Below are 17,202 nucleotides of genomic sequence, written 5' to 3'. Positions count from 1 at the left end.
CTGGATTTCTAGCTCCCTTAAGATGAAGAGACTGTGCACCGTGTGAGTAAGCTCCCAGAACTCTGCGATATTCGTGTGTCGTAACGACTCGTCTCTCAACAGCACAGCCTGTGCTTCCCACAGTTTTACTGCTTTGGTTGCTGCAACAGTTCCACAATGATTCCCTTCAATGTAACACACCTCAAGCAGAAGCTGTAGGATTTGGAGCTGACTCTGAAGACATACTGATAAAACACCTTTGCGATGGAGAAATCTAGAGACTCAACCTCTACATCACCAACACACCAGCACAGGCATCAACGGCCTCCTAAAGGATCAAGCCACATGATTTGTGTAAAGTTCCTCTACTGAAAACAATCAGATAAGTACAAATTGAATGGCACACTATGGACACAAACCGTTAGCTGCTTTTGTAAAGTGTCCTGATTTCTACAAATATTTTCAAATACTAAATGAATAAAAGTAAATAAGAGAAGTCTGTAAGATGGCTCCCTGAATAAGGGTGCTTGTCATACAAGCCTAGCTCTTAAGTTCATTCCCTTTATGTGGTGTCCATGGTTCAATCCACACTGCATAAAACTGAGTATATTCATATATATCTACCATCTCAGTACTGGAGAGCTATAGGCAAAGGAATCAGAAGTTCAAGGACATCCAAGACTACCTGGTGAATTTGAGGTCAGACTTGGTTACATGAAACTGTCTTAAAATATAAACAAAAGGACAGAGAAATATTAGGAGTTGTTCTGTTCTTTCAGAGAACCTCAGTTCAATTCCCAGCACCTATGTCAGGGAGCTCCTGACTGCATGTAACTCTAGTTGCAGAGGCTCTGACTTCATGGGCACTCAACTCTACCACCAAATGTATACTGAATTAAAAATTAAGTAAATCCTTCACAAATTAGAATAATCGTAATTACATCTCTGCAGGTATGTTTGTATGTGGTAGCGGCACATGTCTATAACTCCAGCATTTGGAAAGGCAAGCAGAAATACTGCCACACATTGAAAACCAGTATGGGGCTAGATAAGTTCCAAGTCAGTCTGGTCTACACAGTGAGACATTTAAAAGAAAAGTTGTAGAGAGGGCTGGAAAGAGGGCTCATCAGGCAAGCCTACTTGCTGCTCTTTTAGATTACTGAACAGTTCACAATCACTGTAACTCCAGCTACAAAGGATGTGACATCTTATACCCTCTTTTAGCTTCCAAAGGTATCCATACTCACAAGCTCATACCCAGACAAACATATAAATACATACGTATTTTAAAATGAAATAAACATTTTTAAAACACTGGATCATGTATCAGTAGAATTAATAATGTGAAGATAGCCATCTTATCAAAAGCAATCTACAGATTCAACGCGATCCCCCATCAAAGTCCCAACATAGACAAAAAACTCAGGAGAGCTAAAGCAATCCCAAATAATAAAAGAACTGAGAGAAGTATCACCCTCTCAGATTTCAAGCTATAGTACAGAACTGTAGTAATAGAAACAGCATGGTATTGGCATGCACAGGCCACACACACACACACACACACACACACACACACACACACACACACACACACACACACGGAAATCATGTCAGTCAGCTGAATAGAACAGAATATCCAGAACTTCACACACCTATAGATACCTATATCCTGAAAAGAAGTCGGCATCTTCAACACATAATCTTGGTCAAACCTAGTATTTGCATGTAGAATGAAAACTCAACCCCACATGGATCAAGGACCAGATCCGCTTAGCCTGATGGAACAGCAAGAAGGTCTTGAAACAAGAAAGGACTTTCTGAACAATACACCAGTACCTCAGGCACTAAGATCATCAACTTATAAATGCAACTTCACGAGGCTAAAAAGCTTCTGTACCACCAATAACACCATCATTAAAGCAAAGCAACAGCCCACAGAATAGGAAAAAAAAATCTTTACCAATTACCATGATAACCTCTGATAGAGGGTTAGTATCTAGACTGTACAAAGAACTGAAAACAAGGACATCAAGAAACAATAACCCAAATTAAAATGGAGAATGGAACTAAACAGATATTTCTCAAAAGATGAAACACAAATGGCTGAGAAACACTTAAAGGAACTTTCAACATCCTTAGTTATTAGGGGAAATGCAAATAAAAAACGACTTTGACATTCCTTTTACCCACAGTTATAATGGCTAACATCAATAAAACAACAACAGATTCTTGCAAGGATACAGGGAAGGGGAACACTTTATTCACTGCTGGTGGGAGTGCAAGCTTGTAAAAATCTCTACAAAAATCAGTGTGCAGGTTTCTCAAAAAGCGGAAAATTGACCTACTACAAGATCTAGCTACCTTACTGGTTAGCTGGAATATACCCATATATACCCATATGTTATTACAGAAATACTTGCTCATCCATGTTCATTTGCTCTATTCATAATAACCAGAAACTGAAAACAGCCTAGATGGAACGCCAAGGTGCTGAGGTTGGAAAGGATGGTTGGGAGAGTGAGTACCTTCATGGAGGCAATGGGGGGGGGGGGGGGTGCCTGTGGGAAAGGGATAACATCTGAAATGTAAATGCAAAAAAATTCCAATAAAACAAAAGTGACAAGAAAAATTTTAAAAAATGGGTCCAAAATTATATATTTATTTCCTAAAAGAATTTGTGGGGTAATTGAAATAGAGAAGCATGGTGAATCCATTCAGAAGTTTGAATTTTTTTGATACGTTTATCTTCTAACAACTGTTTAAAATCAAAATGGTAAATTTTATGAAGATACAGCAAACGTTTCCAGTATAATAGAAACAAACTTGGAACTCTACCATCAACAGCTCCCTCACCATTACTCAGGAAGAAAGTTTAACCATGTAAGTTAGCCTGGAAGAGATGAAATCATTAATTGAATATTTAATAATGTTTAAATAATTCAGTTGGACACTAGTGAAATAATATGGTTCTTGTAGTAAATAATTTCTTGTCTTTTACGCACAGGATAAATATCTATTAGTTGTTTTATAAAGGCATTAATGATACAGATAATAAATGTTGATCTGTTGACCTAAAAAAAAAATAAAGAAAAAGAAAAGAAAAAGAAAACAGCCTAGATGTCCATCAACTGATAGATGCATAAAGAAAACACTGGTACATTTACACAATGGAATGTTATATGGCTGTTAAAAAAAAAAAAAAGTAAAATTCTGAAGCCAACATGTAAACAGATGGAGACAAAAGCAATCATCCTGAGGTAACTCATGATGTTACCTTTTAAGCTTCAGACATATGTGTTTCAATAGAAATAGCCACAGAGGCTAGGAAGTTAACAAGAGACCAGAGAGGAGAGAGACTCTCCTAAGGAAGGGGAAATAGAATATAGTATTATGTAGAGATACGGCAAGACTAGAATAGCAGGGTTATATAGGGAGAAGGATGGGAGAGAAGTATAAAGAAATGAACATAGAGAAAAAAATAACACTAAAGGCCAAGCCCTTTAAAAAGCCATATGGAAAACTACGACTATAGAAGACTCCTGAAACTTGTGTTTAGAATATGAAAAGACAATGTCGCAAACAAACACTGTGTACTACTAAGTAAAGCCTCCTGTGCCAGGAATGGGTTACATTTCTTGAGTCATTGCCTAAAGGGGTCCCACATTTCTTGAGTCATTGGCTAAAGGGGTCCCACAATACACCTCCCAACAAACACCATGAGCTATTTCCAAGGCTATTGGTCACCATTCACAGCCTGATGGTATGGCTCTACAGTTGAAGATACAACTTATATCATCAAACATGGAGAAATGGAGCTAGTGGCCAACTAGAAGCTTCATTCCCACTGAATAGTGTTCCTGGTACTGGAAGCTAACTTTGCATACTAGTGGAGGACCTATAAGAGCCACCTGCCTATCTGACATACTGGTGCAATGGTAACACAAATTTTATGGGAATAATCAAACTTTAGGGTCTTTTGGGGTTTTATTTGGTTGGTTAGTTTTAAGGTCAATTCCCTTAGAACCCATTCCTGACATTGCCAAAGTGGCCAAGAACCTGAAACTGGAACCTGGGCAGGCCCAGGGGAAAACACACATTTATTCTTCTAAAGAAATGTAACAATAAAATGACTCCTAATGGCATAATGACATATTGCTATACCAATAGATCAGTGTATCCCTCTATCCCCATCAGAGAGGATTCTCCCTTGTAGTAGTAAATGGTAATTAACCAGAGATTGGACAATGTACAGACAGTACTCCAATCTTGTCTTATTAGTGTGTAGGATGGGGTGGTAAGGAGTTGAGGGAGCAGAAAGAATATTATTAAAATATATTGCCTATAAATTTTCAAAAAAACATTAGATGGAAAAGAGAGTTTATCAACCATATCCTTAGGGGAAAACATGACTATGACCCAGAAAATCCCACTTGGGGGTTTATGAGGAAGAAACTGATGGTGGGCCACACAAACTCAAGCCTGGCTACATAGGGAACCAGCCTAGGCAACTTAGGCAGATGGATCTAGAGAAGGTGTGGGGGAGGGGAGACACTGGGAAGTGACTGGTAAGATCCACAGTGTGTATGAGTACTAAGCTGAGGATGACCACAACTTCCTTACTGGAACTAATCTAAAACGTGAGGTTCACACAGATGAATGTCACAATATGTAAGACAGAGGTCTCAGTAGAGACAGAAACACGTGCTGGAATAGAATACTGCATGACACCCTATATAACTGTCATGCTTTAATGCAATATATATTTCTGCCAGACAGTAGTAGTGGACACCTTTAGTCCCAGCACTTGGGAGGCAGAGGCAGGTGGATCTCTGAGTTCCAGCCAGCCTGGTCTACAGAGGGACAGCCAAGGCTACAAGAGAAAGCCAGTCTTGAGAAAAAAACAAAACAAAACAACCAACTAACCAAACAAACCCATGTGTTTCTAACACAAGGAAAAAACACACACAGAACTGTTTCCAATTCAATGCAGTTTGCTAAGGGTTTCTTGAGTTCAGCCATTCCATGATTTGAAACCATTACAGTTTTTAAAACTGTCTCAGTCCGTTTCAGAATACAGCTAATAAGTGACATTCTGGTTTGTTTATATCTCCTTTCATATTTCAGGCTCAATAACAAAACGCGCTCATGCACGGGACCTGCACAGGTTTGCACCAGTTGGGTCTTAGAGCTGACAGGAGTAGGCCCACACACCTATCCTAACCCAGAAGCCATCTCCAATCAAGAACTACTTGCAAATGAAAACTTCATTTTCTCCAAGGAAGTCCCAAGGGGAAACAAACTACTCTTAGGGGTAGGTCCCAGGATAGCAGTACAGGGCTTTTTGTTTGTTTTATTGGTTGGTTGGGTTTTTTTTTCTCTCTCTCATTATGTTAAGTCATTCTGTTGTTTGTTTTTTTCTGCCTTACAGGTCCTTTGTATATATTATGGAATTAGTGAGTGTGTGAATGTATGTGTATGTTTCTTGTGCATTTTCTATGACTATTGTTCTTAGATGGCTATTTGGTTTCTAAGAAGAGACAGAAAGAGTGTGAAACTGGGTGGGAAGGGAAGGGAAGAAGAACTGGGAGCAGAAGGGGAGGTAAGGCTGTAATCAGAATATATTATATAAAAAAGTGATTTTCAATTAAAAAAATCCTGCTGTTGCTGGGCACTGTGGTAGCCTTTAATCCCCGCATTTACAAGACAGAGGCAAATCTTGTGAGTTCCAAGCCACAGCTATATAATGAGACCTTGTATTTAAGTTTTTTAAAAGTTTCTGTACAATCACTTCAGGTTCCTGCCTCCTATCTTCAGAATCAAAACCACCATGAATGTCTATTTTCCTGATAATAACAAATATGATGACTTTAAGATGACAAATTTCATACACGCCAAACTCTAAATTTACTGTTAATTTTTGGACATCAATACTATTTTAGAAACAAATCTAAATACTCCAAAAAAGACTTTTAAAATACACCAGCAAATAATAGTAGCATAAGTACTAAACCTAAGGACAAGGAATAAAATATTCTGCTTAGCAACCAGATCAATGCCTGCCCCTAGTATGATCCTCCCCTAAAGTGCACAAATGTAAGAAGGTACAAACTTGGCCAGGCATGGTGGCAAGAACGCACAGGCTAATGTATCTGTACTAAGGCAACAACATATAGTCTAAGAATTCTAAAAAGCCGATTGGAAAAGAGTGTCAAAAACATATAAGGACATTTAACCCAAGAGTTCTCAGCTACGAACTGTTCTATAAGAGAAGAAACTTACCAAGGATGATTAAACCAAAGTTTGACATCAGAATAAGTGTACAATTGTAATTTCTGCACTCAGGAGGCTGAGGCAGGAGGATGAACATGTCTTAAAACCAACATGAGAGGAAAGTCATGCTTCAAAACTGACAAAGTTTTGTTGTTTATTTTTAAATAAAGTGTATTTCTATAGAAATAAAAGCTAAGGCTGTGCATGACGGCACACACCTATGATGCTAGGAGTGGGGAGGCTGAGGCAGCTGACTTGAGTCCACGCCCAGGCTGGATTGCGTAACACAGTTCTGTCTGACAAATGAAAGAAGGAGAGTGTGAGAGAGCAGAGCAGGAGGAGGGTGGAGAAGCCGAGGTGGTTCTTCTGACAAGTGAAATAATAGAGACACCTAGTGGCCGGTGCAGTGACTACATATTATTAGTCTATATTAGGGTAAATATTACAAAGGCTACTTTGCTGGATTAAAGTTTTGATGAGGAGGAAATGCTGCTGAGGACACTCAGTAGCCTTTCAAAGACTGTCCTCAGAACACGGGTTTTCAGTGATGTAACAACTGAATCTGTGCTTCCAAAACAGCAACACCTAAATTCCAGTTCTCTAAAATCACCATTAGAACAAAGCTAAATCATACAAATATCTTTCTCTGAAGTACAGAAATGAGTTAAGTACATTCTGCTAGAAGAAAAAAATCACCCAGGCCCATTCCAAGATTCACTCCAGGGTTCAGAGTGTGCATTTGAAAGAGTACGTAATCTTCACAGCAGGTGTGTGGCCTGGCTGGCCAGGTTTAGATTAGATGCAGAGCATCCCCACCCTGAGTCACAAAGATAGGAAGGAAAGTGCTTTGAGAAACACACTGCCATGGGACAGCCCAAAGCTGTCACATGCGTTATTCCATAACACCCCTCCCTCTAAAAGTCCTATACTTATTTACCTGAGAGGAAGCAGCTTTGAAGAAAGTAAGTATCAACTTCCAAGTAAGAAGGTATCCCAGAACACAGCAGAAATCCTCACTCAGTGGTTTAATGGTAACTATCTGGCCCACAGGAACACAGCCCAACACATTCTCCAGCAGTTCCTCCTGAGTGCTGAGAAGAGACATCAGCGCGGCCGGCGGCGACCTGGGAAACAACCATCACACTGTATCACTTACCTGCCTCTTAACAAACTAAAGGCACTTAGGCACTTCAGTCATTAAAACAAAGAAAATCCTCCCCTATTTTCCAAAGAAACGTTTCCATGTTGTAAAAAGATGCTACATGTCAACACCAGAATACAGCTGTAGAAAACTTTCTGTTTCTAATTAAGAAAACAAGTCGCACCACCAGAGAACAAGTGATTTCTGTCGTAGCGGGTCAGGGACGGCTAACCAAACCCTTTGTAGTCTGTACCAAGGGAGGGGAGACACCGAGCCTCACCTTACTGTCCACCGGACTGTCTGACTTCACAATTCACCCAAAGAATAAACTTTGAACTCTGAGTACCTGCGTTCTGCAAAGCTTGGCATTCCCATAACTCAGTACCAATTTCATGTGAACTGAGGGGTCTTAGAAAGTAAAGTCCTCATTGGCCTTTCGGAATCTTCTCCTCAGCACTCTAACTATACTTTCCTTCTGGTATAGTGCCATTTTCCCCGCTGGCTTCCTGCTGCTACTGCATGAACCTGGGCTTTCTCCAAACTTCCATCTCATGGCCCTGGCCTTTAGTGTGTAACTCCTGTTGTTACAATCTTACACACATCACCTGACATCACTGTCCATACCTCCATCCAATATGGTGATCTAACTTCAGGAATGGTTCCACCTCAGCTTGCTTCTTTCTGCAATGCATGCTTTATCTCATATGAGAATCAGCTGATGCTGTCCTAAATCCTTAGTGACTCCATCTTCCCAGCTGTACATGGTGCAAGCATGGATTTGTTTGCCCAGATACACATGCACATGCCGGAAGAGGTTTCTTCCTTTATCACCTTCCAGCTTATTTCCTTCAGACAAGGTCTTCTCACCAAGCCCAACATCACTGTTTAGACTAATCTTACAGAAGCGAGCTTGGGGGACCTGAGTGTCTCTGACTCCCCTTTGCCCCAATCCGGGGTAACAGGCACATCTGGCCATACATGGCTTTTATGTATATACTGGGGATTCCAAATAAGGGGTTCATGCTTCATGGCAAGAGATCTTACCTACTGATCCAGTTCCACAGCCCACGATCCCATTTTCAGGCCATCTCTTATCCTGTCCATAACTGCTGCTCTAGCTTCCCCTCCCCCACACCCTCCCTGCTTTGTACACAACAGTTAACTTAGACTCTCGCTGAACAAATGAGAACTACTGTGGATCTGCCACACCCCAAGCACTCTGGCTGCTGTGGGAAGTAGAACAGGGGACAGAAATTCTTTCTCTCAGAGCTTGCGGAATATCCGAGTAAAATAATGAGGGACAGACACTGAACACATCTCTCCCGTGTACACTTGGAGAGTCACCCCTCAGTGCCTTTCCCGTGTTTCTTTGTACTACAGTGTTAGTGTGCGTCTATCTTCTGTCTTAGCACCCACCACACATGGTGCATTCTACTATAGAGCCGCATCCATTAGAGTAGGAGATCCTTAAGGAAAACAACCTGCTCACTGTCCACCGTACTTGCCCCTCAGCAACAGACACCTGAACTGCTTCATGTCCACAGCTAACACATGTTGTAGGGAACAGTAAGCAGCATACTGAACTATGGTTCAGGAGTAATTAAGAGAGAAAAATGGGTAATGGGGAGATTGCTCAGCAGTTAAGAGTGCTGAGGCTCCATTCCCAGCACCCACACAGCATCTCAGAATCATCTATACCCCCTGTTTCAGGGGATGTGATACACTCTCTGGACTCTGTGAGCACCAGGCACACATGTGCTACACTGTTACAAATACATACAAACACCCACATACATAAAGTAATAAAATAAAGAGGGAATCTTTAACATGAACTTTGAGTTTATTTGGTTTTTGGAACTTCCAAAGGGTATGCATGTAGAGTTAGTACAAATCTGACGTCAGAGGTTTCTGCATTTCAGTTTCCTAAAGTCAGGATGAAAATGACAAGTATATGGCAAACCAAGTCACAAGGGAAGTGGGACTGGGATGTCCGAGTAAGGAACTTACTGTCCATGTGTAAGGACCTGACTTTGGATCCCCAGAGCGGAAAGCTGAATGTGGGGCATATCTCTGATCCCAGCCTTTATAGAACAAAATGAGGTAGAATCCCCAGGGCTGGTGGGATCAGCTAGCATGGCAAATTGTGGTAGAAACTATCAAAAAAGACTGTCACAGACAAGATGAAAACTGAGCACTAACACCCTAAGATTGTCCTGTAACCTACACACCCACACCATGGTACACACAGCAAGACACACACCTGCACTCACACAAACAAACACTCAAAAAAAAAAGGTGAAATGAAAGCAAAGAAGCCAAAAAGCCTTACAAAGCTGGTTCTTCCTCTTCATCTCCATCTGACCTCAGATTGTCCTGGTCATGCTGTGGCAATTCTGGCATCAGTCTGAAAAGCAGAACAGTGCTTTTAGTACATTTATAACCAGGCTACTGCTCACTTGTGCTTAAGGGCCAACAAAGCATACTTTGTGGTGAGTCTATCTTTTAATAATTCCTTTCCCAAATCATTACTTGTGGACAAGATTATATAACTTAGAATTACAAAGGGACAAAAAATGACACAGTCAAAACCTTGTCTTCTCTATTACTAAGAATATATATAATCCAGTCTCCTTTCTCATTTAATTTTTTTAAAGATTAAAAATGCAATCTAGGGGCTAGAAAGGTGACTCCATGGGTTAAAAAATAATACAAACTAAACATGTGTCATGCTTTAGATGGTAAACTCTTGCCCAGGTGCAGAGGTCTCACTTGTAGAGCATGTGGTAAGCAGCAATTTGCACAGGTCTGGCTCTGAAGAGAAGCAGTGGGGTCAAAGTATTAAGCAAAGTCTGGAGGTGCTCTGGCAAGGCTGTTTTCTGGCTGGCAACCAGTCTCGCCGGGAGCTTGTGACTCAGCAGCTGGTCCTTGGAGATGTACGTTAGCGTTTCACACATGGGTTTCAGCACTGCGTTCTGAAAGGACGTTTCAGATAAGTCTTTGTTTTCTCCTGGTATCGAAATGAAGAAACACACACAACTCATGAGAACACAAGTGGGCTGATCAAATGTCGTTTAAGAAAACCAAATGAAAACTAGCTACAAACATGACAAAACTGCTCACTGGAAACAAACTATAGGCTTCTGTTGCTTCAACTGTTATGATGGCCTCTAGTACACGGTTTTAAAGAGCAACAGTTGTGTAGAGGGTCTAATGCTGTACTCTGCCGAATTACAGTATCTTAACTGGACGCACTTCCTCAGTTCCATCTTTATTTCCTGTCATGCTGTGTCTGCACTACGATGCAGCAACAGAGAGACTGCCTCTAAGAAACCAAGGCTATTTTCAACTTCTCAACAGTCACTTCAATAATTCCCATTACCATGCCCCTTGGCACTTACCTATAGCATTTACCAAAAGAGGTAACAGCAAACTGTGGATGCCTTTAGAAAAAAATTCTTTCCACTCACTGATTAGATTTACAGGAAGATTGTCAACAGTGTCTGGAGTTATCGAGTCAAAAAAGGCACTGAGGTCACAGGCCAGGTCAAAGCTGACACAGGCAAACAGCTGCACAAGCGGAACACAATACAGGGCCTGGTTCTCACTGGCCGTCTATGGAAAGGACAGAAATAAGAAAACAGGTAAGCACAACAGACTGTACAACACGAGACCCTCATTCCGAATCGGAAAAAAGAAGAAGAAAAGGGAGAAACAGAAAAGAAGATGATTGTTGAAGTACACAGTTCAGGAAAAATTCATGTCTGTTTACATCAAACAACTTTCAAATAACCCGATTTTTTTTAAAGAGTTATTTATTTATTATATAAGTACACTGTTCAGACACCAGAAGAGGGCATCAGATCCCATTACAGATGGTTGTGAGCTACCATGTGGTTGCTGGGAACTGAACTCAGGACGTCTGGAAGAGCAGCTGGTGCTCTTAAGCACTGAGCCATCTCTCTCTAGCCCAGCAGAAGACTTCAAATGCAATTTGGAGATCTCACGCCCAGACTCATGAAACCACTATCCTTTTTCTGGTCTAAACACATAGCTAATGCAGGAACAACTACTAAGTATTTTAATGCTTTTTAAAACAAACTATGTAACATGTTTTCTCCACAAAGAAACTAATCATGATTTAAAGGCAGAGTAAAGGGCCAAGACATACGGTGTATGCAGAGACCCAACAGAGGTGATGACACATCAGGCTAATTTACCTCCAACCAGGCCAGCATGGAACACATGATGAAATCCCATTCGCTCTCTGCTAGTGGGTACGAGCAGTACTTCAGAAACAAGGACAGGAATCGCATGATTTCTATGTTTAAGCCAAGGACCTCTGGACTTGCTTCTGATAGATTACTGCGACAAAGGCAAAGACATTCAGTTAGAGAATATCCCATCTAAAACCAGGCATGCATAAACGATGTCTTAAATATCTACTAAAAATTTGTTAACTCAAAAAAAAAAAAAAAGAACTAAGTATGAAATACAGAATCGGGGTCCACATTTAATATGGGAATGAAGTATTGCCTACCAACTGAAAAGAAAAATATCTTCATGCTGTTTCCTCCAGCTTGTTATAATTTTTAATATGCCATGCAATAGCTGTTTGTCATCTACACTTCTGGTTTGCAGGCAAGAATTGAAAATGGCAAGATGTCCAAAAGCTCCTAAAGTAAAATCAGATAGAAAAGAAAAATACATTTTAAACAGCGTCTATAAAACAAGTCTACTTTAGAAAACTAAAAATGTAATGTGCAAGATCCCAACTCTTCTAAAAAGTGCTTGAGGCTGGTGAGATGTCTACGCCTGCAATCCCAGCATGTCAGAGGTGGAGGCTGTGTCTGTAAATATGACCAGGGACATACGATCTATTCCAAAGGTTATACTACAGAGTCAGCAGAAGAGCTCATCAGTGCCATGGGCAGAGGTATGTCTCTATGCCCACGTAGTACCCAATGGGGAATCGGAAAGAGGGCACGAAATGGATGTCATTGGACAGTCTTTCCTACTTCTGTACACAGAAGCCTTTTGTACTTACACTTCAAAAAGAGACACAGCTATAGAGAAAAACATTACATAAAATAGAACACATGGAATTACAGAATTAATACACTCACTCAAAAAGCACATATGCTTTCTGATAATCTTTTACATTACAAGATGTTCAAACTTCATAAAGTAAAATACAAAATAAAAATTTTGAAGCATTTTAAACTATGCTATCATAAAATGCAAAGACTACTTTGAAAGCCAAATCTTTCTCGTGCAGTGCCAAATGAATACCTTCAAAGATGGCCTATGTGAGTGAGGTAACACGGAGCAGCTCATTAACTCACTCCTAGGGGACCCTCCCAATTCCACTCCCACCGTCTTATTATCCAACATCCTTTGCTCCCGACTTCTATCTTAAATGTGTACTAAAGTAAACTATCTGCACTCATTCTGTGTGCTGGGAAAGCTCTTCCCAAACCACATACACGCTCACACATGGACGTTCAACATGGCACCTGAGGGATTTCTTCTGGGAAATCAGCACTGACACAGCACAGCATGGAAACCCCCTTTCTGCCATTCCCATAGCAGTACATGGTGCTCCGCTACAATCGATTACAACAGGACGTAACACGGCTTTTTGTCTGTCTCTCTACAACAGGAACTGCATGGAGATGCTTATTAAATCAATAAGCACATGAGCCAACATAGAGCAGAGTTCAAAAACCTTAAAATCCTACAAACCTCCTCTTCCCTGTCCCTGTGGGGCTGCTGGCTGACTAGGGAGAAATGAGACAGACAGCGGCAAGCGGCAGAGCTTGTCCAGCAGAAGGCTCTAGACACCACAGACCCCGGGAGAACAGCCATAGGTGGAAAAGTCAATGATTGTGGGGTATCTCTGGATAGACATTTTCTCATGGCTCTAGCACCTCTCTTCAAAAGCACTAATCTCACTGTGTAGGAATTCATTCTAACAGAACTACGAGGAGGAAAGACTTGAGCTCAAAGACACTTTGCCACTTGTGCATTTTTATTTACATACTAAGAGATCCTTCTCTTATCTCAAGAAATAATTAAAATGTAGACTACCCAGCAACTTACCATTAATACTGCAAAGGTCTTCCTTAGTCCAACCCAAAAAAGCAGGTATACACTGAGCACTAAATTCCTTCTTTTCTTCTTTAGACAAAAATGGACAGAGACTTTGAATGGTATGCAAATTACCTTCTGTTAGAGGGAAGAAACTGTTTAGAGAGAAGACATTACTTATAGTTATTCTATGTGCACAGCTACCTCACAAACAATGTCACCCAACTAGTCAAAAGGAAAGTAAGTTCAATGCATAAACACTTGTTGAGAAAAGGACCCATTAAACTAACAGCTGCTAATTCCACATTTTTATTTTTATTTTGTTGCTTTTTATCTTGGCTGCTTATTTCTCATTTTTGTAAAAAAAAAAAAAAAAAACAACAACAAAAAAAAACATTTATAACTTTGGTCTGACGACTCTTATCTTTTATTGCTATTGTAGCAGTAGGCTGGACTGCAAACAGCCTAACAGTGGGATGAGTTTGTGAGGCATTCACAAAGTCATGGGATCAATGTACAACATCAAAAAACCCTGAACAATAAGAGCCCAAAATGAACTATGGGTATAACAGGGGATACATATCATTAAGACTTATTTTTTTGCTTTTTCTTTTATTACTTCTTATAAGTGAACCAAGCTATCTCAAATAAAACTGCTTAGTTTTTAATGAGATTTAGGAAACTGAAATCTGGTTATGCCATAGCATTCTAGGTAAGTCAAAGTACTTGTTGATAAACCTCAGTTAAGCACTACTGAGAAAGCTGACTTTGTGGCATCCCCATAATCTGCTTGTCTTACATTTACTGTACTCTGGCACACACTTTCCCACAGTGGTCCTTCACTTACGAAAAGAGGGCTACAGAGATGGCCTACTGGCTTAGAGCATTTACTGCTCATACAGAAGAGCTCGATGCAGTTCCCAGCACCCACATGGCTGTTACAATCACCTGTATCTTAGCTCCAAGAGACCTGAATGGCCTCTTCTGGACCCCATGGGCATCAGGCACACACATGGTGCACATACATCCATGTAGGCAAACACAACAGTAATATTAGTCTAGGGGAAAGAGTAGAGGCTGTGAGACCAGGAGGCCACAGAAAGGAGGCCAAGAAGGAAACTATTCATAAAAAGAAAAAAGAGGAGCAAGTTTTTCCACTTCCATGCAACAAATAAGGTGGTATATTGAAAACTGGAAGATTTTCTATCAGGAAATTGATTTTATTTCATTTTATGTGTACTGTATTTTGCTCAAATGTCTTTGTGCGACACTTGCATGCATGGTGCCTTCAGAGACCCGAAGTGGGTGCGGGATCCTCTGGATCTAGAGTTACAGATGGTTCTGAGCCATCATGTGGGTGCTGGGAACTGAATGCAGGTCCTCTGAAAGAGTGACAAGTGCTCTTAACTACCGAGTAATCTCTCTAGCTCCCTACCTAATTTTCTGGGAAAATTAGGCTTATAGATTATTTTCTGAAATAAGTATTAAATTTCATGAAGTGTCAAGTTAGAAATGCTTCATTTAAAAAAAAGACAAAAAAGCAACAACAACAAAACCCCTGTTAATTCCAGCACTCGAGCAGTTGACGCAGGCCAGCCTGGTCTACAAAATGAGTCCAGGTGACCCAGGGCAGCACAGGGAGACCCTGTCTCATAACACAGCAGACATGTCCCCAAGCAAAGCCCTTCAAGTCTGTCAGTCTTTGGTTCTCATTTCCCTTAACTCAGTCCCCTCTTCGCAAACCTTGCTTTTTTGATTCACTACACTGTTCGCTAACCACAGACGGCCAAAGTCACTCACTATGATAATAAACTGCAAAGTGGAAACATTAATTACGAGTACCTTTCTTTTCTTTTATAATATGGTTTTACTTCATCAGATGAAATACTTCGGGAAAGGATCAATTTAGCAATAATAAGAGACCAAAGTGTGCCATTTTTTCTAGATCTAAAAGAAGAGGCAAAACATGAATGTTTAATACAGATATAGATTAAATCAATCATTCTGAAAATTGTTAAGATTTTAAAACACTAATTATCCAAATTCCTTCTATAAAGTCAAATAAATTTGGATCACTAAGTCATCTAAAACTTCAAACTCAACTGCCACTAGGAGTTGAGGACAACTGAACTGAGCTCTCACCAGGCAATAGTAAAGTACCTCAAGGTCCAGTAGGAGAGATGCCCTTAAACATCTAACTTGAAGACCAGAGGCCACACCTGGGAAAGGGCTGTCTCTCAGAGGATAACTGAGTCTCGGCGAAGGACAAAGAAACGCTATTAAGTGCAGAGGAAGCTGTGAATACCTGGGGTTGGCTTATCTCCCCTCCCCTCTCCCCTGTCCTCCCCTGCTTTCTGAGGCAGGTCTCACTATGTAGACTTGGCTATCTAGATCTTGCCATGCAGACCAATCTGGCTCTAACTCAGAGATCTCCCTGCCTCTATCTCCCACCTGCATCCCTATGCCCAGCAAGCTGTCTTAGTATGGACCAGTGTTCCAGAGGAAGTCTGGTACTCCATACTATAAAGCATCTTCAGAATACTAGTAAACTAAAACAAAACAAATGTTCAACGTCTAACTACCATAATGCTAAAAGAACTACTTTCATAATCCATATTCCTCATCTGAGGAAGAGAAACTCAGAGCTACAACATGAAGAAACATCTAAGTTGCAGGTACAATTAAAGTACAGGTTTAGTTTGAAAGCAATGGGAAGATCAGTCACATATAAACAAATTAAAACAACGTCTTCATCCCCCATACACTCATGTGTTTGAGTGCTTGGCCCACAGGGAGTGGCACTATTAGGAGGCGTGGCCTTGTTGGAGGAAGTGTGTCCTCCAGGATGGTATACTACCATCGAACTCTCAGCTCCTTCTCCAGCACCATGTCTGCCTGCATGTGGTCATGCTTCTCACCATGAGGATAGTGGACTAACCCTGTGAAACTGTAGGCCAGCACCAATTAAATGTTTTTCTTTAAAAGAGCTGTCTTGGTCATAGTATCTCTTCACAGCAATAAAACCCAAACTAAGACACTATTAAAAGGGATTTAGATCAGTGCTCTGATTGAAACAAAGCACAAACAGGGCTTACATCTTATAGAAGGGAAAGCCAATTTAAAAACAAATTGGAAGGAGTCTTACCTGTCAAATAACAGCTGCAAGAGGCTAGAAGTATTACCAAGTACAGATAGGCTGCTGTAAGTTATATTCAGTTTTTGAAGCATTCCACAAAATCCACTTAGAAAAGATGGCGGATTGTCAAGTTCTTCACACCACTGCAGTGAATACAGCAACTCTACAACTAACAGAATGGACACAGCCAGTTATCAAAGGTGCAGAACCCACAACTCACTCAACTGTCACGTTCTATCTGAGCTTGTGGAAGCCGAGACTCAGGCTCTCCCTTGCTTCCTCTAAAACTCCTTGTCGTGGGACAAGCTGGCTTCCTAACTCTGTAACAAGGAGAAAGTAGGCAAGCAGCTGAGGGCACTGAAAACACAGCAGTGAGAACAAGGAGAAAGCAATCAACATTCACAATGTAATATTCTTTATCCACACCCTAAAACGCCTGCAATGGGAAAAGGACAGTAGCTGCTCATCCATGGAGAGGATCAAGAAGACGCTGCCCCGGGTCTCCCCTTGAGTTGATAGGGACAGATGACTTTACCTGCCTGCTATGATGATGTCATTTGATGCTATTCATTCTTTTATATGCAAGCCT

General features: G+C 40.8%; 1 protein-coding gene across 2 annotated transcripts in view; it reads right to left on the bottom strand.

The window, feature by feature from the left end:
- LTN1 (listerin E3 ubiquitin protein ligase 1) overlaps positions 1–17,202 on the bottom strand; it is a 55,345-nt gene that overhangs the window by 8,667 nt on the left and 29,476 nt on the right. For both annotated transcript variants that reach the window (XM_080919016.1, XM_080919017.1), the window contains exons 17-25: positions 16,623–16,782; positions 15,320–15,424; positions 13,490–13,632; positions 11,928–12,063; positions 11,608–11,752; positions 10,789–11,002; positions 10,160–10,397; positions 9,720–9,794; positions 7,187–7,373 (exon numbers count right to left, since the gene is read on the bottom strand). In XM_080919016.1, coding sequence (XP_080775142.1) covers positions 7,187–7,373; positions 9,720–9,794; positions 10,160–10,397; positions 10,789–11,002; positions 11,608–11,752; positions 11,928–12,063; positions 13,490–13,632; positions 15,320–15,424; positions 16,623–16,782 — 1,403 coding nt within the window. The remainder of the gene's footprint in view (positions 1–7,186; positions 7,374–9,719; positions 9,795–10,159; positions 10,398–10,788; positions 11,003–11,607; positions 11,753–11,927; positions 12,064–13,489; positions 13,633–15,319; positions 15,425–16,622; positions 16,783–17,202) is intronic.

Source organism: Micromys minutus (assembly GCF_963924665.1).
Source record: "Micromys minutus genome assembly, chromosome: 7".
NCBI classification, from domain to species: Eukaryota; Metazoa; Chordata; class Mammalia; order Rodentia; family Muridae; genus Micromys; species Micromys minutus.
Note: the sequence above shows the minus strand (reverse complement) of the source record. Positions and strands in the feature narration are given on the sequence as shown.